The 24,637-nt window shown below is 40.5% G+C and overlaps 1 protein-coding gene across 3 annotated transcripts in view; it reads left to right on the forward strand.

Moving 5' to 3' along the window:
- The window catches only part of frmd3 (FERM domain containing 3), an 89,768-nt gene that overhangs the window by 29,539 nt on the left and 35,592 nt on the right, over window positions 1-24,637 (forward strand). The window contains exons 4-9 of one of the 3 annotated variants that reach the window (XM_049577900.1): window positions 5,231-5,269; window positions 7,704-7,782; window positions 15,012-15,109; window positions 18,151-18,274; window positions 20,544-20,631; window positions 22,965-23,053. In XM_049577900.1, coding sequence (XP_049433857.1) covers window positions 5,231-5,269; window positions 7,704-7,782; window positions 15,012-15,109; window positions 18,151-18,274; window positions 20,544-20,631; window positions 22,965-23,053 — 517 coding nt within the window. Of the gene's footprint in view, window positions 1-5,230; window positions 5,270-7,700; window positions 7,783-15,011; window positions 15,110-18,150; window positions 18,275-20,543; window positions 20,632-22,964; window positions 23,054-24,637 lie in introns of all 3 variants that reach the window. The other 2 variants (XM_049577901.1, XM_049577902.1) reach the window with 2 other exon arrangements.

The raw sequence follows: 24,637 nt of genomic DNA on the forward strand, positions 1-24,637 counted from the left end.
CATAGTAAACACATAGTATTTGGGAAATGTACTCATATATAAGTTTTAGGGCCGTATCACCCCCTTTATCCCCAGGACACATCGCTCACATTACTACTCGCCATGTGTAGTGACAGAGCCAGACAACACCACAGGAAGACAAACAGAGACCCAATAAAGACAGACAAAGTGACACAACAAACTGCCGGGGGGACAAGTGGCCTATAAAGGAAATAAACTAACAGACAAAGTGAAATAAACAGACATGGCAGAGGAGCGCAAGCCAGGAGACAAAGATTCAGTTGTCAGATAAATAAACCGGCTGCCTTCAGCTGATGTGCAGGTTAGCCAGTGATATGTGTCATGGATCTGGGTGCACTGAAGGGATGATGTTGTTTACATCTATGTAAATTAATCAACACCAAGCTGTCAGCCTACGCCATAGACAGTATCAAAAATAATGGACAATGCCACCGTGATGTCACCAATTGGTTTGTGGACTCCTGTTTTGAAACCTTGAATCTGGTATTTTGTCCGTCGCCATGTTGGATTTACAAGTGATGAATAGTTACCATATTTGGGTTAAGCTAACGCTGATTGCTAGCTTGGTTGAGACCAAAACTGTTTTTTTGTACCAGGCTGTAAACACATTTATTTCTGCTGTAAAGTCAAGCATTTTAACATGGGGGGTCTGTGGGGAATGACTCTCTTCTCGAGCCAGCCTCTAGTGGCCAGTAGAAGAACTACTGTTTTTGGCATTTCTGCATTGGCTTCATTCTGCAGCTTTGGAGGTTGTCGCTTGGCTTATAGCAGCTATGTAACATAGAGTGTACTCACTGTTGTTGGCCATCACCAATGAGAGGATGCAGATTTATCTAGGCACCAGGAAATTTGACTCTTTTCCAGTGGCTTTAATTTAGGTAGGTGCTGTGAGCCAGGCTTGGTGTCCTCTTGGATCTCACTCACAGGTTGACATTTGAGTTTATTTCGGATTAGTATGCACATGCTGACAAAACCTAAACTGAAGTCTACTTTAGAATCAGAATAGACTCATTGTTTTTGACTGTTATGGCAGTTTTCAGCTACTCTTAAGTTTGATTTCCTTTCCATTGTAAGGTTTGGTTCTGATGTGACACTTATTACATAAGACCCGCCTTTTTTATGTTCTGCAACCAATCAGAAAGAAAAAAGTTACCAGTTGACTTTGACTAATGCTGGAATGTAATGAAATACATTTACTCAAGTGCTGTACTGAGCTATTTCCATTTTATGTGACTTCAAACTTCTCCTCCACTAAATTCTGGAGGCAAATGATGAGCTTTTTACTGCACTATTTTTATATATTTATATAGGCCTAGGTAGCACCAGGTGGTGTAGTGGAGAGTTTGTGCAGGTATAGGGGGTATTCCCACTTCTTTTTCTGGCCATTTACAGTATACCCACCTGTCAGCCCAAAAAGCCATAAGAATATATAGCCTAGAGGAGTATCACCACTTCCTCCAAGGCAACCTACCCATTTACCTAGCAGTACACCCACCTCTTCAGTAGCCACTAAGCTCAGTAATAACATGGTGATAGTGGGGTAATAGTTTGATAATAAGGAGGTAATAATTAAGTAATAACCAAATAATAGCTTGGTATTTACAATAGGTATGTCTGGGTAGCGCTGGACTGAAATTTATGTAGCAAAGTTATAAGAGGCCCAAAAAGAAATGAGGAAACACATTTAGCAAGTCTAGTAATATTTTGGTACAAAATAGTTACTCTAACCATGTGCCCTCAAACAATAATGCTCGGTGAATTCAGAAATGGTTGTCCTAGCATTTTAAATACTATTTTATTATTCAGAAAAAGATTTTTTTTTTTTTTATCAAGAGGAAAAGGGTAATTGACATTATTGCTTTCTTTCCTTTTTTTCCAAAACATTTCTTTATGTTAGAAGGCATTATTGCTATAAGGCAGGGGAAATTGAATGACAGTAAAAGAAGATGGAATAGATTAAGGCCAAGTTTAGAAGAAGGATGACAATATATCAGAATTTAGTCATTTGTAGCTGTTTGTTTTTGTTGTTGGTTTGATTTTTTTGTGTGTCTGTGATTTTTTTCTTTCCTTCCTTTTACTAACATATGTCTATGTGAGTGGTTTATGATGAGCTGTAGTGTAGTTGTGTAATTTGTCTTTGTTTTGTTTAAATAAGTACAAAAAAAATAACAATATAATAACCTGCTATCAACAAAACTGTTATGTCAGTGCAATATTTGGGTAAGATATGGTAATATGGTGATATTAATGGAATAATAACCTTATAATAATGAGGTATAGGCTGATGTTTTGACATTATTATTGGCTACTATCAGTATAATATCTTCAAATCACATGAAGATTCTTGCAGTCAAAATTAGTAATATTGTAATGACAAATTCATCCTCCCTGATGTTCCAAACACTCTCTTTTGTTTGAAGGAAATACTGTATGACATATATGTCCAATGCTGTCACTTGTCAGTTAGAAACACTTGTGGTAGCATGAGAATCGTCATCATGAATCAAGGCTGTAAAATTCTAAACCACCTGTTTTCATGGTAATATTAGATTAAACCAAACATCTAGAGGCATACTGGTGAAGATTCTCAGTCATGCAGGTCAAGTGCTATATTGTAGGTGACTGGACTTGCTTGAGTTTCTTGAGGATGTTTCACCTCTCATCCAAGAGGCCACTTCAGTTCAGAACTCAAGATCATCGAGAGTTATAGTAATTACCTAGAAACACTTGTGGTATTGGTATTTTTACTCAAGTAAAAGATCTTTACTAACACGACTAGTGAAATAGCTGATCAGTGTAGTTTTAAAAATGCAGTGTAAAATCACGTTGCAGTGAATTTTGAGACACACTTTATTTCGAGAAGCAAATGTTTTATTCCCTTCCTGGAAAGGAGTAGCTGAAGGTACAAGGGAGGATAAGACTGCCTTTGCTTCATAAAATATTTAAACAAATTTCGCTTTGTCAGCCACCTTTTTATACGGAAGTTTGGAAGACAAAATCAAAAAGCAGAGATTTTATTTGGAATCCAGTGCACCTTAATGTCCTCTCCCTCCTCTTTCACGTTTTATCATCTCTATATAGGCTTTAAAAATCATCGTGGTTTTTCACTCTAATGGACTGATGCCAAATCCTGATGTTTGCTGCTGAAACGTTGCTGCAGAATTTCTCTGTGAGATCTTTGTCTACATTTGGCCAATTACCTCTGCAATCTGCAAAAACATGTCTCCGTCTGAACTTCGCCCACCCTTTAAATGACTGTCCTGTTCTTTCTGTCTTGCTATAAATTAATAAAGTAGCTATTAGCGGTTCGTTCTGCTTCATCAGAACATGTGCGAGAGGGCAGGAAGCGGGGAGGATGAGGAGACCAGTGGAAATTAGAATGAGCGATTGAGATGGAGCAAGAGGGGGGAAAGAGTGATAAAGAGGAAGTGTGTGGGGGGCTAATTCAGAAGGGAGAGAGAAGGGACAGTGATATATAATGTGGCTAAAGAAAGAAGTCAGATTAGGGAGGAAAAGAGAGAGAAAGGAGGAGATTTGAGAGACAGTTTGAGATGAGAGGCTGACAGAGTGAAAGAAAGAAAAGGAGATGAGAGAGAGGGACGGAGGATGAGTGGTGAAAAGACCCTGAGTCGTACTGACACATCAGTTCTCCCTGTGGCAGCATTTACGCTCAAATTAGGGTGTGTGGCTTGTGATTTATTTTCTCTTTGTGCGTCTCAGCTTACATGCATATGCGTCACATTGTGTGTGTGTGTGCATAGTATTGTGCCAATTCCCTTTCCCCTGAAACAGTGTTTTTTTTTATTTTAAAAAAAGCACCGTGGTCCCTTAAGCCTGAGCAGAAAGCAGCTCAAAATTGGGCGCGGGTGGGAGGATTGCGTCTTTCATATTGCTCAGCATGTATTATGTAGATGTGTGCTGTTTTTCATAGCTAGATAATACCGCAGAGGATCCCAGCCATTAAAGACAGAGTAGTGAGGGCACTTAGTAAAGATTCCTGTTCCCATGTTAGATGATACTCACTTTCCTCCTCTTCTGCTCCTCTGTCCTTTTCTTCTTCTCTTTCTCTTTGGCCGAGTTCATGGTTGATGCCCACTTTAAAATCATTGCCCATATCAAATGATTTTGCCTCTTCTTTTAGCATCCAATCCATCTAGATTCCTGCATTGGGGCCATGACACACCAAGCCAACGGTTGGCTGTCGGTCAGTGTTGAGCTATCAGTGATTATATTACACCCTATAGTTTTTACAGTGTGTCACGCACCATTGGCACTAGTCGGCACTTGTTGGCTTCTTTCTGGCCGATTCAGCGTGTTGAATCAGCGTCTGCTGATGGCAGAGCCTGTGAGCGAGAGAAATCACTCTGATTGGCAGTTCAGTACAGCACACAAGAAGAGAAATGAAAGTGAGGAAAGTAAACAAATGGCGAAAGTCAAGAATGCATGAGACTGAAACAAACCTGTTATATTAGGATCAACATCTTGAATCCGTCCTGTCAGTTTTCTGGTTTTCCTTGAATAATGAATACAGATCATAGATCTGTAATAATACCTCAATATAATACCTCAATACCAGATGCCAAGATGGCGCCTATTCAGTGCTATGAAATTGCAACATGGTGCATATGCCAAAATAAGTTTATAGCTTCTGGGTTTACTTCTGCAATATGTGGCCCACTGAATATGCAAAATAGTTTCTCCTGCTGACCCCACCTGCGAGTTCCTGCTTGTGTTATAGACTTTACATTGTGTTTGCAGTCTGAGGTGTTCTGTCAACAGTTTTACAGATATCTCTTTTATAATGTTGTTCTATAGAGAAAATGCCTTTTAGACCACAGGGGATTTTTTGCTGCAATACTGCGAGTAGCCTCTGGGAAAAATTGAGAGCAAGGCTGAGCGGCGTTCCAGGGGTCCTGATACAGACTGCTGCCGCTTGCTGGTGTGGCGGTGTTATTTCTTCTCCTGCAGGCACAGAACGTATGTGCTAGTTGGCCATTGCTGTAGTCTTTGCAGTGTGTTTTGCAGCGGCAATGAGGGGTTACTCAAAAGTAGGCCTTCATTGTCACTAGTTCTTTTATGTCAGTTTGGTGTATCTGGGCCTTTACACTCAAAATAACCCCTGTGCACATAAATAAATGTCAGGCATAAGTTAATACAAACAAGTCCCTCTTTATTCTTATTCCAAGCTTTGTACCCCTTTTTTTCCAAGCCTCCTACCCCAAAATTACATTGCTGTACCCCAGCATTGGTGAGTACCGCCTGTCATTTTAGAATCACATTTTATATATGTTCTTCAGCAACGCCTCCATCTGAGTTTCTGAGGGATTTTCCCAAAGACCCATCTGTTATCTTGCTTTACTGTTTTGGTTGCATATTGTAACTGTGAAATACATAATGCCATAAAGACGTCAGCAGACTGTCAATGTTGTTAACGCCATTTTGTTGCCAGACTTGTTCAACCCAGTCTCACTCGCAGCTTGTCAAATACAGACACTTGGTCAGTGGCCCTTGGTGTCAGATACCGACGCATAGAGGCATCCTTTAATGGTGGTATAAGATACACTGGACAGCAGCATTTCTTGATGCCCCAAGCAGCTGCCATTGTATGAAGTGGGAGAAAGTCTAATTAGGGTGGTGGATTGGACATGGCTAGGTCAAACAACTGCAAACTTTCACCTGGGAGCCTGCTGTTTGTTGTCCATGTGAAACCAAAGGTTAATAGCGTTATTTTGATAACAGTGTAGCGTGCTAGTATGTGTAGCATACTACACTAGTAACATTTGTCACATGACGTATGTAACGTATGTCATCTGACGTTATATTACATTGGTAACAAACGTAGTTACTTTAAGCCAAACCATGATGTTTTTTATAAACCGAACTAAAAATACTGGGTTATACTAAAAAGTACACCTAAAAACAGTGAATTTTACCAAAGTTCAAAGTTTCTTGTGAAAATGGAAGTTTATTTAAAAAAGACATAAGACATGTAACAAGCATAAGTGAACATGCCGTTCCTGAATAACAAAGCCCAACATTGGTGAGGTAGCTAGAGTGTCATAGTTTGACGTGTAGGGCCACTGACCAAGCGTCAGTCTTTGACAAGTTGGGAGTCAGAATGTGTTGTTTTGTTTCCCAGTACTGTGCCTCTCTCCTGTCCCCTAAAATGCCCAATTGTTGCTCCCTTTGTCACCCATGGTCTTGTTTTCCTCCAATGTACCTACATATAAGTACCTGTTAAAGCCAGTAAGCATTTTATGGTTAGGATACCCGATTCATACAACAAAACCACACTGTAAATTGTTTATCACATTGACGGTCATTAGTAGAATCTGAAACACCTACATCAGTCAGTTGAATAACATCAATTAGTTGTTATGTTAGGACACTTGAGTCACGGCAGCTGGCATGCTGACACAACACCACCTTACCCTGTGAAAACAACATTCAAAACTTGAATTAACTTTTGTTAAAAAACCCTTTTTTTAAGTTTAAACATTTATATTTATATGAACCATCTAAACAGCTAACTAATGTTAACTCAAGTGGGTAGATAACAATCTGATTTTATACATCCAAAGAACTTCTGTAAAAAATAACTACTTGGCAACCAGACCAGGCTTCTAATTGAGACAGGCCTTTGTTTGTCAAAATGTTTAGCTACACCGGACTAGTAAAAGAGACTGGTGTTTAATTGGGACTGGGCTTTTACTTGAAGTTTTACAGTAAAATACAATCAGACCATGACAACTTTCACCAGGAAGTGTAAATTCAGTCTCTCTATACACAGCATATCATCACATAAACTATACAACAGAACTTGTACATGAAGCATGGTTTCTATACTTCTCGTCTAATCTGTGAATGCATAATGGGTTGGCTTACAACAGCTGCTACTGATGTTTTCTCACTGCACACTGTGTAATGATATGTATGTCTGCACGCCATGCAAATGTGCAAACTTCAGTGAGTCAACTTTGAACGTTAGCATGTGTGTGCATGAATGTGTGTTTATATGCAATTTGGTGAGATCAGCGGGACCCCAGGAGGGAGTTTAAGCTACTGCTGTCGTTTGATCCCAGCCCCACTCCCAGCCCCACATCACTGACTGTGTGTGTGTGTGTGTGTGTGTGTGTGTGTGTGTGTGTGTGTGTGTGTGCCAATGTGTGTGTGCACTTACATAAGTGTGTGTGTGTATGTATGTTACCGGGCATATTTAAATCTTATTCAGTGCTCAAATTTTCTCCCACAGCAACACACACACATAGTCAGAAATGAAATGCTTTCGGTCTCAGATCAAAGGAAAAGAAGCAGACCCCAGTCCAAGTCAGGCAGTGTGTGCACGCGTGTGTGTGTGTGTGTGTGTGTGTGTGTGATGGGTAATTACTGTAATTATCAAATGACTAATCAGTATTAGAGGCATACCGCAATTCTTTTTTGGGCTCCAACTCCTTCTTCTCCCCTCAGTTTTATATAATCCTCATTGCTCTGCTCCCCTTCTGTCCTGCACTCATTCATTTATCTCTCTCTCTCTTCTTTCTCCTCTTCTCTCCCAATTAAAACATCTACTTTTACTTCTACTTCTCTCATTTCTCTCATCTTTCCCTTCTGCTCTCTCAAACTACTTTCTGTCTCCTCTTTCTTCTCCTTTCTTCTAAACTTTCTTCTCTTGTCTTCAGCAGCTCAGCAGCCGTACACCATGTGTTTCCGGGTCAAGTTTTATCCTCACGAGCCAATGAAAATCAAGGAGGAGCTCACCAGGTAAAAACTTACACACACAATGGATGGTTTTTGAGGGATGGAGTAAGAAGGGAGGGACAGAGAAAGTGAGAAATAGAACAAGACATATCTCGCAACAACCTTATTACATTTGAACTGGAGTCAGCTGAATTCCAGTAACCTGATGGTAGTTTAAAAGAGTGGTTGATTATCTGAGCGACCTTTGGCTGGTTTGCTAACACTATCCGAAGCCTGCTAAAAGGTCAAAAATAAAATGTATGTCAAAAAACAGACTCAAGTACTCTTTTGAAACACAGCAGTTTGTAGAAATATCCAAGTTTTGCCACCACAGTTCTGATTGTAAGATTATCTTATCTATTTGCTTCTCCTTTTTTAGCCTTCAGAAAATATATTTGTTCTTCAAACACTGCAGTTCAAAAGTTTGGAATCAGCTGTTATATTCATGGTTTTCTTCTTTCCCTCAGCAATAGCTATATATATAGAGAGAGATAAAAACAGTTTAATTCTGATACCAATTGTATTATTTACATTTTAAATAGTTTTGGCCCCAAAAGAAGAACAATTGAATGAGTAAAACTTTCACTCAGTGAATGTCCCCACCTTCGATTCTGGATATCTTTTTCAAATCAGGAAAGCTTGTGTGACCCTCGATCATTATTGCACTACAATAGTCCCGTTTCCACTGAAGAAGTTCCTGGGACTGTTTGGGGGGCAGGAACTACTACAGGAACGTCCTCTCGCTTGGCCCTCTCAACCACCGTGTCTCCACTGAGAGAGCGGAGTAGGAGGAAGGCTCTTGTAAAGTTACCGGGCTCTGGATGTGACGTAATCGTTGCGCGACCATTTTGACCGGGGGCGACGTAGGGGCATAGGGACGCCGTTAGCCGTTAGCGGTGTCTATAATAACTCCGGTCACGGCCCGTGGAAAAAATATTTTTTCCAGCGGATGTCTCAACATGATTGAGCTAACTGGAGTAGTTTCATGTCGTATCCGACAATGGGAAGCTTTTAACAGATGACGTCCTGATGTTAGCTTTGCTGCTGTAGTGAGCTATCCCTGTCAGCTGCAGCCACTGATGCTTTCTAGACATCGTGATTTCCCAAAACTTAATAAATACCACACATAGCAACACAAAACTGCTTCGCTAGCTCAATCATGTTGTAACTAAGACATCCGCTGGAAAAAAAAAAAAATTTTCACGGACCATGACCAGAGTTATTACAGACACTGCTAACAGCTAACGGTTAGCCCAGCTAATCTACGATAACCATGTTGTTATTTACAAAACGTCACATCCCGTCTTGAGTATATCCAATCAGCACCAAATAATCCCCAAGCCCCAGCCAGGAGTTTCTCAGGGCCGTTCTGAGTACCTACTCTGAGACAGGGACTTCTTTAGCCCCTGTAAAAGTTCCAGAACTCTGTCCTTTGGGGGTGGTTCCTGCGGTGGAGACACACACCAACGGCCCCGGCCCCGTAAAATTACCCCGAAGTTCCTGCGGTGGAAACGGGCCTAATGGTGCAAATGGGCTCTAAATATGTTGGGAACCTGTTTTTCTTTGGGCCCTCTGCTGTCTCCTCAGTCAGCCCAGTCTCACGCCAAAGTCATCGAAATCCAGCACTACACCATTATACAGTCACAGTCACCATTATAGTTTAATGGCGCTCGGCGGTGTCAGGGGGAAATGCGGGGGGACAAGAACAAAAGTTAAGGTGACAAACGTACGAATAGGGTGGGAGGAAGGGGTGGTGGATGGTCCAACAAATAATGACTTCTACCCGGGAGAGTGGTGTTTGTGTCCCATACGATTCTAAAGCCAAACCCTGTTCTTTATTCCTAAACCTAACCATGTGCTTTTGTTGTTGAAGGGGAAAAAAGCATCAATTTGAGGTGTTGTACTGACGTAGTGCCTTTATTTTGACAGAGACTGTATGTAAACGGTACATTCCCTGTAAAAATGGAAGTGTATTTTGAAACAAAACAATGCATGTAACAGGCAGAACTTGACATGGTGTCCCAGCATGTCAACAACCAACACAGCCAGGGTACCTTTCACGTTGTGCTGGAAGTGAATGACCAAAACACTTAATCAGGAACCTGTTCCTATTTAAATCTGGACACATTTCAGTTTCTCTCACCATTGACTGGTGATTTTTTTCTGCTCTTACTGAACTATTGCTCAGAGGGATCTTTGTCTCTTTCTGCCCTTTCATTTATCAGTCTGGCTGAACCATTGTACTGCGTTTTGTTCTTCTGGTACAAAACAAACCCTTCATACTAAATAGCAACTACTGTATTTGTAAAGACAGTTTTCTACAACCCAAAAGCATCAAAAAGACCATTCAGAGTGCTCCTCTCAGCCATCCGACTGAACCCAATCAAGCTTTTGTGGCCAGCGATTTCAGACTCGTGAGCGGCGGTGTAGATTCACAAATACAGCAGTTTGACTTTGGCAACATGCTTTTACAATGATTTCATGTGAATATGCTCCAGAAAACTCACTCCAACAATGTAGTTGTCCAGTGTGTAATGAGCAGTACAGCTTAACATGGCTGCTGGCTATCACCAAATGTTGCTAATTAACGTATCTGGCAAGTCACAAACATGTTGACACTGAACGTATCAGCAAAATGTTTACTGACTGTTTTTTTTCTCGCTAAAATGAGAAATCTTGCAATACACTATCGTAGTGACTACAAATTTATTTTTGTAATATTACCTTTTTATCAACATTTAACTGAATTCAACACATTTCTGTTTAATGAAATTGTAGAATTAATATTCATAAAAACTTTTTAACAGCCCTCCTCCTCCCAAATATACACATTCACACACACCTTCACTCAGGCCTATAGTGATAATTAGCGATGCTCTCTCAGCGGGGACTCTGTTTTCGTGTTCTCCGTCCCATCTGAGCTGTCATGTCTCACCATCTCTCTCTTCCCTTCCTCCGAGCCTCCATCTTTCTCTCTTCCATCCTCTCCAGATCCCTCCATAATTTCATCCCTGGGGTGTCTCCTCCCTCCCTTCTGTTGGTCTCTCTCTGTCCTCCTTCTTCCTCCTCCCTGTTATCACAGCCCACTCTGCTCCCTCAGGTGTGTCTCCACATCTCTCAACTCATTTTGGCACATCTCCCCGTCCTCCTCAACTTTTATTACTTAAAGGTGTTTTTGCACATCGTCAATGTCATTAAAACTTTACTTTCATTTCATCTCTGTTCTCTCTGTTGCCCTCATCTTCATGCATTTAAACTTGTTTAAAGGACTGCATATTTATGTGTCTATTTATTTTCATTAGCTTGTGTCAAAGAAAAAAACAACCTAATCTCAGAGTCCTTAAGGAGCACCATTACACCACATTGGTCTAAGTTTGGAGTGGACACAGAAGTTAGATTGAGGCTGAGTTTTAGTTTTCAAGTTCAGAGGGGACTGCAGGCGGTGATGAAATCCGATGAAGTGCTCAATATCAAGTTTTTTTCTAAGAGGGATTTTTTTTTTCATCATCAAAATCCAAAAACTATTATGCTAATGTGTATGTGCTGCATGTGCTCCAGTTTGCAGGATGTTATTTGAAGTCTGCCATTTTCAACCACAGATTTACCCCCCCCCCCCCCCCCCAAATATCAAAAAAGAGATGAAAAAAATGACCCAGTATTCTTAGTAATCACATTCATATAAGGTGATTCTGCATCAAGGCTAAGGCAAAGAGAAGAGAGTATTTATGGGCAGAGTGACTGGAGAGGTTGAGGTGGTGGATAAGAAAAACAAAATGTAACTGGTCTTACACACCAACACATTCTCAATCCAACCTCATCACATATTTACATTTTGTCATGGACTTTCCATGTCCACATACACAGGAAGTTCACTGTTTGCATACTGTCTCTTTCACAATAAACACACAACATCAGTAAAACACCACAAATTGATGTTTTTTTTCCTCAATAAGAAACGCAAGTGGTTGGGTTTAAGAAACAAAAGCATGTGGTTAGAATTTGGAAAAAAAAGAACGTGGTGTGGATTTATAATCTTACGGGACACAAACGGCACTCTCTCAGGTAAAAGTCGGTGTTTGTTGTTGGACCCATCCACCACTTTCCCACTTGGACTTTCGCCATCTTAACTTTCGTTCTTGTAGCGCCGTGTTTCCCCTTGACACGCCAAGTGCTGTTAAACTATATCAAACTATATGTATCATGCCGACGTTAAAGTACGGCTTTTTTCGCCGCAAGTCACTGCGCGAACCACCAGATTTTGACAACTTCGGAGTGAGACCAGGTTGTACACAATGCTCTGTAAGTCCAGTGTGTAAGATGTATGGGGAATATATTGGCAGAAATGGTATGTGATATTCATAACTGTTTTCAATATTTTATTATCACCTGTAAATAAGAATTGTTGTGTTTTTGTTACCTTAGCACGAGGTGTTCATATCAACATACAGAATGGGTCCTCTTCCTCAGAGGCTGCAGTGTTGTTATACAGTAGCCCAGAACGGACAAATTAAACAGTGGCTCTGCATAGGGCCATTCGCTTTTTTTTGTTTTTGTGTGTTTGCATAGGCCATCATGGTTCTCATACACACCTAACATGCGGGAGAAGTTTCAGTCCTACAACCTAATGATGTTTGCCTTTTTATCACTGTAACCATGACCACAATATTGCTCTAACATAAACCACATCCTCCTGAGACGCTGTGTCCTCATATGACTTAGGGGCTGTCCGCACCAGTGCGGGTATTAATAAAACCGTGACTCTTTGCTCATGGTTTGGCCTTTCATCCACACGTAACCGCAGTTTTGGGCCCCTGTAACCGGAGTTATTTGTAATGGGAGTCCGGGGTGAACTTTTTGGAAAAGTCCGGTGTCAGCAGTCATGTGTGGACAGGATAACGGCAGTTATTTTGTCTCGTCTCCATCGTATGACGTCACAGAGTGTGACGTAAACAGAAAACAGCTGTGTTATTACCCGGTCCAGTGTGTGCGAGAGACGATTTGAGGATGGACCTAAACAAAATACTGCTGCTATTTAGCAGCATATCAGCACTTTGTGGCTGTATCATACAACTAACGCTACTCAGTGACATGATGACACAGTGATTCTCACGGAGCTGCTGAGGAGTCAGAATTTTCAACACTCTGGAGTTCAGAGATTGTTGTTTTTCGTTAATGACGTTTTACTGCCTTCTGATTGGCTACGATGACCTTACAGTTAGGAGTTATATTGCCACCTACTGCTTTGGCTTGTGTATTACATTGCTTGATAGTGGAATATGCGGTGTCATGTGGACGGAGGTATTTTTTTTACACCGCTCGTATGGACGCAGATTTTTTAAAAACTGGAGGCCAAAAAAGTTTGGTTTTAAAAATACCCGTGCTCGTGTGGACTAGGCCTTATACTTCTTGACCTTGACCCTATACTTCATTCTACTTAACTTAGACCTGTTGTCCTCATTTGTGGATACTTCTTTTGTGCCATCTAGTGGTAGCAAAGTAATCCATGTAGAAACAAGATGGCAGCCATCTCTGCCAAGTCAGTCTGCAGCTGATCCCGACACAAAAGTGGACAAGAACAAAACCTGATCACATGTTATGGTTGAAACTTGTCTATTTATGTATAATAATGTTTGTAGTTTGATATGGCAACAAATTTGACCACTTTAAGGGGCAGTAACAAGCTAAGACACTGTTAATTAGGAAGTACTCATTTGAGGACACTGGGACTTTATTGTTGTCTGATGTGAAGATATTGGGACGTAATTATTGTTGACAATGTTAAGTTTTTTTATACTTATCAGGTCCTACTGATGCATACCAACCAAAAGTTCAGGTCTCAGGAGGATATACCATAGTTTCCCTTTGCAGATATTGTAAAAAGAGAATTTAAAAAAAAAAAAAAAAAAACGTCAGCAAAGAATGTGGCCCAAGGATAGAGAATCTATCAGATTTTATATTCTTGCTTCTTTGGCCAGATTTGAGCATCACTCAGCTGTAAAAGTGCATGGATGTAACCTGCTCAGTGATCCCATAGTGTGCTGTCAAAGCACTGCTGACCTACACAAATGTAACTTCATGCAGTAAATGAGAATGGGAATAATAAAACCACAGAGTGGGAGAGGAAGAGATGGAAGAAAAGAGGGAGAAAAAAGCAAGGTGAGGGGGCAGAGAAGGGTAAAATTAGAGAAACTGACAAGATGGGAAAATTGGATTAAGACTTAGCATTTTGTAGTAATTATGACAGCTGTTTCTTTATGTACTGTATTAATTGATTAAACCAAAATCACAAAGGAGTTACAGATGAAGGACTTGCTGTTACTTAAAGAAAGATACTGTAACTTTAACCGTAACATGGAAATAAGAGTTCAGGGAAGGAAACAGAAGATGAGAAGACCAAGGCAGGAAGAATCTCTGCATGCAACAAAGAAGAAAACAGACAAGGATTAAATTAAACACAATTGAGAAGGTCATGTAAATAAAGAAAGCTGTGTTTTTTAGGTCAATTTGAAGAACCTCTGTGCTGCTCCAGACCGACTCTATAAATAAAACTATTTAGTTTCAGCAGCAGGCTTTTCGCTCCATTCAATCTTTCATGCTTTCCTTCTGCTGCTTGAGTCAGAAAACAAGTTTAATGAGTCAGTTGACTGTGGTGTGAGCGGCTGATGTCGTCTCCTCTGGAAACTCATCTGTATCCATGGCAACACATGACCCTATACTTTCAGCACCACTGTCATATCTTGTCTCCCTGGTAACACGAGACAAATCAGCATGTCAGCAGCATGCCTAAACTTGCCTCCATTGAAGCCGTTTCCATAGTAACTACAGTACCAGTCGCTGCTGTGTGGTAGTTGTTTCCATAGCAATGTGCTCTCTAATTGCCATGGTAACACAGCTGGATCATTATTGAATCAAGGACTGAGATTGTTTTGGTTTTAGTAACGTTTCTGATAACTCTCTGGAACAAACATTATGTACAGTACAGATTTACTTATTCATAGTGTGTGAATTTACTGTATGTAACATTAGGCTACATTAATAAGACTCATTTAACAAAATAAATATTAAATGCACACTTTGATGCAATAAGTATAACCAGAGACACACATCCACATTAAATTTTCAACGTATTTCTTCCTTAGTGCAGAATTTTTACCAGCCATACACTGCCTTACTATGGACTAAATAAACTTTCAGTTTGAGCATTGACAGTTGTTCTCTTTTTTTGACTACATGTGTTGTGTCTGTGCATCCAGGTATCTCCTTTACCTGCAGCTGAAGAGAGATATCTACCATGGCCGTCTCCTGTGTCCTTTCGCTGAAGCTGCATATCTGGGAGCCTGCATCATACAGGGTGAGACCTACTGACAACCACTGGATTCAGTTCAACTTTATTGACAGTTGACCTCCTGGTGATTTAGCATGTTAAGTTGATTCCCTACTGACAATTATTATATTTTATTTTTAACATGTATGCATGGCTTTGAGCATTTTAACCAGTTTTCCCCTAGCTTTGCTGCATTTTCACTACTGTTTTTTACATTTATTATGCAGTTTAGAATGAGTCATGAATATCCGATTATGTTCTTCTCACCGATGCTGTTCAGCTAATTTGATCTGATGTTGTTAGCATTTTGTAATTTAAGGTATATTGTGTAACGTTGTAAAATTAAATTATGCCAACCATATTTCATATTCTCTCTTTTACTCTTAAATCTAAAAAAAGGCCAAATATATTAGAGGGCTAACGTTAGTTGCTCAGTAAGCAAATGGTTTAACTACTGTGTATGAAATGACCCGATGATCGGCACTGCTTCCGCATTGTGCGGCCCATAGAGCAGGCACTTTAGAGACTTCCTCCAGCTACTTCTGGTGTAGAGCTCTTTTAACTTAAAATTATTAAATTGTGTGGCTCTTTTAGACTTCCCAGTTGTTATTGGACTGAATGTATCAAATCCTGATAGTGAAACGAGTCATTTTTGGGGGGTTGGGATGCTGAAAAAAAGCATCCTGCTATATCTTTACATCTAAAATAGTTATTTGCTGCTGTGTTAATTCTCTGCATGTTGCACATGGCACCTTTAACGTTGAATCACAGTGCAGAGCCACTTGCTTTAATATGGATTAAAAGTGGAATTAGCTGAGCTGATATAAATGAACCCTCCTGGCTGATACACAAATCTGTGAACTGTGCAAACACTCTCTGATTGGCTCATCTCCCCAGAGAGCAGAGCATGACTGGCTGAGTTATCTCGACTCACAGTGTTTCTGCAGCGTATCATTGGCTGCTTTGATTAACGAGGGCAGGTCCCTGTCCCACTTTGTCAGGGTGTTGATTACAGAGCTGGAGAATAGGTTGAGGATTACTGTTTAATTAAACTCCAGGCAAGTTTCTGATTTAACCTTTATTATGACTGCTAATTAAGAACGGATTATAAAGAGAAATTAGTGTCTGTTAAGGCTTTGTACTGGATCCAATAAGGGGAATATTTATCTATCGGGGTTATCTGAGCTGCTTATGTTCTCCTGTGGAAATAAATAAATATATATTAGGAATGAATCTGTTTTTAAGCTTTTGTCTGGGATTGAGCGACCAGCAAATTTGCTGATGACACAAATCTAAATTAGATTTTAAAGGAAAAGTTCAACATTTTCGAAAATATGTTTATTCTTATTCTGATGGGGAGTTAGATGAAACTGATACCACCAGACAGGAGAGTGGTAGACAAGGCAAGGTGGCTTTATTTGTGTAGCATATTTCATACACCAGGGCAATTCAAAGTGCTTTACAGAAATATAAAACATAGTAAAAGAATACAGATTTCCTATAAAAGAGTAGAGAGAAAAAGAAGATAAGGTAAAATCAATGACTAAATGATTTACTATTTTAAAAAAAATGCCATTAAAAATAGCAAAAGTGCAGACAAGAGGTGCAGAGATAAAAAAAAAAAGATTATTTAAATGATTTAAAGTTTAAAAATAAGGTTGCAGTAATAACAGGGTTGAGTAGGTATTGTAAAAAGGAATGTTTTTAGATTGACTTAAAAGTGGTCAGAGTCCTAGCTTGTCTTACATCATCTGGGAGGTTATTCCAGAGGCCTGTACTATGAAGCAGGATTTGAAGTTAGAGAGGTAACTTCAGGGTTAACTCCTGGGATAAATCACTGTGGTAACTGATGCTGAACAGCAAAGAGTATCGGATCACAGCCTGTCAACACCCCGACCTCTGACCAATCAGATCACTGAAGAAAAAAGTGTCCACAGGCATAAATCGGGAGTCTCAGGTAGAAAAGAGGAGCCTATATGCTGTTATACGTCAACAAATGTACAATATAACAAACAAACAAATGGGGAGATCGTTTACACACTAAACACATGATTTTACAGTGTCCACAGTGACAATGTTGCTACTTTTACACTCTAATTCATCACTGTAGCTCAAAATAACGTGAGACACCTGTGTGATGAGAACTAGGAAAAACAGATATTTTATTAGTAAAATAATCCACACACTGTTAATCGGCTCCCGGTATTATAAATGTAACATTTAGGTCAGGTTGACCTCATCAGTCATTAACTAGGCTACTTTTCCACTCTTCACTTCAGCAGCAGAAACAGTCTGGCATTACTTTTAAATGTTTTATGTGGCATGTTCATCATCCAACTAAACCGCAAAAAGTACTTGATATTAATGTCATATGGGCTCATAGCTCAGTGATACCTGCACATAATTTAGGTCTAATTTTGGATAGTTTTTTCAATATTTCTACGTTTGCGCTAATAAGATCACAGAGTGTTTTTTACATCCCACACCACTGACATTTTATTGTCTCGCAGTCGCAGACACTTTAAGTCTCATCTCATATGAAGCAGCCTACTTCATTCATGGTTCTGATGACGTCACTCGTAATTTACACCCCCGCCTCTTTCACATGAACGCCCTCGTGGCTGGATAGGAAAACCCAGAGTTGACTGAACTTGTTGATAACCAGCTTTGTAGTGTTGGTTATCCAGATGGCCACTGTTAGGGTTAGCCAAGCCAGATAACTAAAAGATATCCAGGGTAAGTTGAACTGGCTTCATAGTAGGCCTACAGGCCTCCGGTTTGTGCAGCATGATAACAAAACGCTGCTTCACCATGCTTTATTCTGGCTCTTGGGATGGTCAATAGGCTGACCCTATATCAATCTTGTCATCTCACTGTCCACCATAATGTGAATGAATGTATTTCTCAAAATGTTATGGTAGGAGGCCTGCATGTATTTAGCATATTGAAATCCAATTGCTTGAAAAAGTTGTTCCTTTCAAGCAGCAATAGCAGATATACACATTTTCTAAACTGTTTAACCTGTTGTTTTGAACCATTATCACACTGACATCACCCTCTGTTTCCAGCTGAGCTCGGGGACTACGACCCAGAGGAGCATCCGTCCGACTACATCAGAGACTTCAAACTGTTCCCTAAACAATCCCTCAAACTGGAGAGGAAGATTATGGAAATACACAAGAACGAGCTCAGGTAAAGCAGACGTGTGTGTGCGTCTGGTGGGGTTATTTGTTGTCTGGAACTGCGTCTGTGTTATCAGTTTACTGTGTGATTTTGATGACAGGCGCAGATGCTCATTGCGCTTTCAAAGCAGGCTGTGGAGACAATTTTCCACTGCAGACAATAAAGCGCTTTTCTGTTGTTCTGGCTTGAGACAAAATTTGATGGCACCAAGAGATTTGTGGTGCATTGCATTGCAGAAGGTATTTCAGTTGGAAGTAAATAAAAAGTGAAATTAATTTGCAGAGGAATGACTGTGAATTATTTATTCTTAGCTTAGTTTAGACACCTTGCTCGCTTCTACGGGATTTTCAGAATATACATTTTGATTAAAATCAACCTTTCAGGATAGATGGAGCAGAATGAGCTGGACGTACGTGATCAGCAGGAAGTTGGGTGTGGAACAAGATGCAAAATGAAGAAAAGGCTGAGTTAAAAGAAAAAAAAGTTTAAAATATGTCAACATTAACACCATGTTCTTAGTCTAACTCGGTACTTTGCTCGGGCAGAATAAGTTCCTAACTCATGCGATCACATGATAGACAGTTACATATACATAACCCTCTCCCTCTGGGTATTTATGCGTATCATCGCTGCAGCTCATGAGTGATGTTGTTAGGTTTGTGACCGTCACACTTACAGCGATTATAGAAACATCAAAGACAAATCCTTCATTTCCCACAGCACAAAGGCAGACGATGCCAAGTGTCCTCTGTCTGCCCCGATGGGTCTGACGGACAGGATTAACAGCGTGTAGATTAATGCCGAGCCGTAGAAAGACACTTCAGGTGATTTACAAATGGGGTGGGGTGCACTGTGTGTGTGTCAGTGAGTTGTTTTATCAAGCAGGTCTTTAATGGCTTTGACATTTTTATCCTGTGTGCTTATAGACAGACGTCTGTATGAGCAATTACAGTGTTGATTTATTTGTCTGGCGTCGGGATGAGTACTTGCGTTCATCACTCAGTTTCTTGACTTCAAGTGGAAATGGACAAGTTTTTAAATTCCCGGGAGATCATACCCGCTGGCAGACAGATTTGCATAATGAAAGCGAGGCTTATAGGGACCCAATCTAAATGCCATGCTTCCTCTGAACACTTGGCTGCTCTTAATATGTCTGTTTCTGCTAAATGTTAACCGATGATCAAAAACTGGGCCGAATGTAATCACTTGCCAAAATGTGTTGTATGTAACACAATACCACAAAAATATTCATCTCACGTACATTGGTATTCTCCCTCACTTTCTCAAACGGATGGATGCTGAGGAATCATTCAAGAACAATTGTTGTGTCTTTCACACACACAAGTCCATGCTGTTAGTGTATGAACAGTTCAGTTTAGGACGAGATGTTACAATCCCTTGATGCACGTACTTGAGACTATGAGTGGGTGTGATAGTGCCGTCTGGGGGTTCCCGAGTGGGAGCCAAAGGGTTAAGGTTAGATGAAAAAGTAGGAAAGAACATAGGTAGATAGAAAAGTAAGAAGTAGCGTAGGGAAGGCAGAACCAAGGAGAGACGTCTGTGTGGACTGAACTCTCCCCCACCAGACCAGGCTGTACACTCTACCTCCCCCTACTCCCTCATTCTGATGAGAGAAGAGAAAAGAAACTAACAGGAGACAAATTTAATCATGTTGGAGTTTAACAGGTCGATTGTTGTTGCACATATTTCCAATTGTGAGTGCAAGTTAGAGCCATGCCGAGGGAGGGAGTTGGGGTTTAGGGAGGGTAAAAGCTTCATTGGGGTCATCAGGTGGGTACCCTCCTTCACTGGTGTTTAAATAATAGGCCTACAACACCTACAGAGGGCTCACTGGCAACACGTGTTGTCCCAAGTGTGCCCCCCTCTGGTTTTACTTGCTCGTGCCCTGCTGTTGTTTGTGGTATTTCGGGGCCCAAGTGGCGTCTCTCCTCTTGATCCATAGCCGCCAGCTTACTGGTTCAGCTGCACCAAAGAGAGCTTTGATGGCCTGATATTTGGCTTGGCCTTGAATTTTTTTTAAGAAGCCTGGTAGTTGGCTTGCCTACAAAGACTCAGCAGGTCACTTCAACTGGGCAAACCAGTGTAGACTATAATTGCCATTCTTGACTCATAGAGGAAAAATGCAAATGAATAAATAAATAAATCAACACAAATACATACCTTTACTGTTTTCATAACCCAGCACACAGGAATTTATGCTAACAGCAACAATGTGTTGAATTTTACATCACGTCATCCTCTCTTCTCCTCTTTTTAGGGGCCAGTGTGCTGCATTTGCAGAGTTGAACATGCTCCAAAGGGCGCACAGCCTCGAGACGTATGGAGTTGACCCTCACCCATGCAAGGTAACGTTAGTGGAGACTGTACACTTAGGGTGCTTTCACACCTGCCTTGTTTGGTTCGGTTCAATCAAACTCAAGTTTGTTTGCCCGCTACGTGCAGAATATTTGGGCAGGTGTGAACACAGCAATCACATCCGGGTGTGCACCGAAACAACCAGACAAAGACCTTCTTGAAGAGGTGGTCTCAGTCCAGTTAGAAACAAACTCTGGTGCGGTTCATTTGTGGTGAGCACCTGTTCCGACTTCGATCTGAACCAGCTGCAGTCACATGACACATTGTTTGGGTTAAACATAAGCATGTTACAGTCCTGGAGGATTATTAATGTGCACCTCCTCCTGTACTGCCTTAATATGCACATTCAGCACATCCAATGCATCAAAACATTGTTCTAGTTTTCTAGTTGGAGCCGCGCCTCGTTGTCAAACTGTATGGTTTGACTAAAATGAACAATGACAGCAATATAGTCCACGATGAGCAGCGCTAAAATCAACCTGCGTAGTTGTCCCTCCATTGTGACATCAGAAAGTGTCACATTTATCTTGCAAGTGTACTCTTCTTCAACGTTTTGTTTACTTCCTGGATTTTTCCCACATGAGAATTCTGACCAATCAAGAGCAGCTTTCTTGCACAAGGCATTTTATCTGGTCCGCTTGTAAATGCTGCCGTGAGAACACGAACCTACTCTAGGCAATTATGCAACTTTGTAACAAATTCGTTCCTGATGCGGACCAAAGCAAGACAACTTTAGGTCTGAAAGCATTCTTAAATCCAGTCTGGCTGTGAGGACTGGTGCTGTTGCAGTGATGCAAATCTCTCTATTAATACTGGCACAATTTATTCCTCATGTCTCGGTAATGTACCCAAGTTGTTTTAACACTTTGTTGATCAAAAAACACAGAAAAATACCTCACTGTCTTGGAGGGCCTTCACCTCATGTGTCCACCCCTGTAACAAGTCATTTACTGTTCCTCTCTTTGTATATGCAGCATGTACTTTGCATGGAAAATATACTTAAACAAAATGCCCTGAAACTTTTTATAAAAATGTACACCATGTATTAATGGATAAAGTTACTGGGCAGTTGCAGTAAATGCTTAGGAGGATTTTATCTGTATGAAGTTAGACTTTCTGTTTTCACTGTGAAATGCATGTTTTTAATTTTAATCTGAGAGCCAGTATTGAACAAAGCATCATTTTGACATCTTATTTATTAAGAGCATAATTCATTCACAGCCATTTCATTGAAAAGCATTAATGCTCACCACAGTTCATGCGGTTGTCCAGATGTACAAATCCTGGCTTCAGTGGAGACTGCCCTCTTTACCCTTTGTTTGTTTGCCCTTCATTTGCATATTAAAGGGATGACTATACACATAATTAACTTTACTGACAGCAGCCTTTTAGCAAACCTGAGAGGTCGCCGAGAGAGGGTAATCACAGGTGAGGCAGAGGTGGAGTTCACATTTGCACCTCTGGCAACATTATCTTTGTAAACAAAAGAAACCTGGTCTGAAGAGAAACCATCACCTTCAGGAATCAATATTCTTACTGATTGGTCCAAGAACATCATTGCTTTAGCAAATCAATGTCATTGACTCCATCTGACTGTGGTTCATTTGACACTTAATTGTACATCTTGCTTTCTGCTGTGATATTAACGCTGTTTGTACTTTTCTCTTGGTGTGTCTCTTGCACCATTGTGATAGATGAAACTGACTGAATCTGATAAAAAAAAAAGCAATATTTTACATCTCGCTCATTCACGCCCGCTCTGTTCATCCTCTGCCCAGTCAGAGTGTGAAATAGGGACACCCTCCCATGGACAGGCGTATCAGATCATGCTGAGCAGATTAACAAGATATTTAAATTCTGTCTATTGGAGAGGATCCCCTTTATCTGCTCCGCTCTTGTCAGTGGGATGGTTTTAATTTGGTTTGCTGGAAATGGCTTTTCTTGCCGGAACTGTAGCATCACGCTTATGTGAAGATGAAGAATCAGAGAAACTGTCGGGAACACAGAGGCATAGGGAGTGGTTTACAAAGGAAGTCTACAGATAATAATCAATGATGTTGGAGAGTGACAGGAACATATTGTGTTCAGCTCTTAATCTGGAGTTGATATTGGTTTCATTTTGCCTCACTGAATCAAACCTGTATTCCCTGTGCCTATTTCAGTTACTGCAAATTAGGGGGTGAAGTTTGAAACAAACAAGGGATTTTGTGTAGGTGCCATTACCATGGAGATTACTGATCCCCGCTGTTAATCCACCTGTAATATCATGTGCTGCCTCTCACCCTGCATCTGTGTGTGTGTGTGTGTGTGTGTGTGGTTGCAGGATTTCACGGGCTCCACAGCCTTTCTCGGGTTCACAGCCACAGGTTTTGTGGTCTTCCAGGGAAACAAGAGGATCCACCTCCTCAAATGGTACAATTTTATCCCAAATTCTTGAATATAAACCTGTAAACAGGGAAAGTAAATGTGTAGCCTCTATCAAATCTAATTATAGCACATTCTTACTTTTTGTTTTCATCTAAAATGGAGCTAAATTTATAAAATTTAATAGTACCAATTTAAAATTATGGTCTTTGACTTGATAATCAGTTTCTGCACATATGATTATCATAACTTCAAATGTTTAGCTTTTGTAATTAGAAGTTAAGCTTAGTTAAATAATCTCATGTTAACATTATCTTGCTTTAATTTGATGAATATCCTTCAGGATTTTGGTGTTTAGCAGTGCCTAGTGATGCAGTTATTGTTTGTGCATTGTAACTCTTTGGTACACAATAAAGTACACTGGTAAAATAAAATGCAAACATTTTTTAACACCTGGTGGGAAAAGTATTTAGATCCTTTACGTAATTAAGTAGAAGAAGCAATACCTTTGCATTCACAGTTTTTATTTGTATAAGATTATTATATGCTAGGGCTGCCCTGTCTAAGAACTTCTAAGTAGACCACTGGTACTCATTTAGGGCCGTTAGTTGACTAGTTGTCCGCATGTTTACAATATTGATTTAGTTATTAAATGATATATTTTGGGCGGGGCAACACAATGGTTTGAGTTGAAGGTGTGAGAAAGAATAGTATCAGTAACATTGTTAACACTGTGCTACATTACAGAGAAATACAAAACCGTACTAATGAACCTTCATTAATATAGGCCTATATTTTATCTACAAGTGCACGTCACACACTGAGCGAGCCGCCTGTTAATGACGCTGTCGGCAAAGCAGTAATGATTGTGCTAAGTGGCTAATGGGCATGTAGCACAATCATTACTGCTTTGCCGACAGCGTCATTAACAGGCGCTGTCGGCAAAGCAGTAATGACGCTGTCGGCAAAGCAGTAATGATTGTGCTCAGTGGCTAATGGGCATGTAGCTACTTCCATGTTTCAGATGATACGTCATGTTTGTAGTCGACCAATGAAGATGAGTTTACATATCACCATGGGTTCGTCCTTCACCTTCTCAAAATGATCCCACACTTTGGATTTCCTGCCCGACATGTTATTAACTAGCCTGTGGAATACCCGCAGGTACCAGCCCTGGAGATTAGGGGCCGTACACATGTCGTGTTTTTAACCACCTGGAAAACGTGAGGTCAGGTGCTGGGCGCTACTCTTGTGCCTTTTTTGTGCCAGCTTTCAAGAGCACGGCAGCAGGTTGTGTCTGAGGTTGCTACATGTAAACAACCTTAACAAACATCGTATAGCCTATTTACCTGAAATCCTGAGTGCAGAGCTGATCTTCTTCCAGGTGCTGTTTATAAGTGTGTAGGCCTATCGTCCGTGGGACAGATGTAAAGCTCTGGGTAGCCCTGCACCAACATGATCAACTTTTCCGCATAGAGTGTGCCAGAGCTGACATCAAAACCCGGAAGTTTAGCATCGCGCTGGTTCCCGGAAGAGAAAGTGGATGTGATTTTTGCATTGCGTTTTGGATTATGTCAGAAAATAAGCTCTGTGGCTAACACAAGTTTATGATACTTACAGGTTTTGTTCAGT

The sequence above is a fragment of the Epinephelus fuscoguttatus genome, linkage group LG6, assembly GCF_011397635.1.
Source record: "Epinephelus fuscoguttatus linkage group LG6, E.fuscoguttatus.final_Chr_v1".
NCBI lineage: Eukaryota > Metazoa > Chordata > Actinopteri > Perciformes > Serranidae > Epinephelus > Epinephelus fuscoguttatus.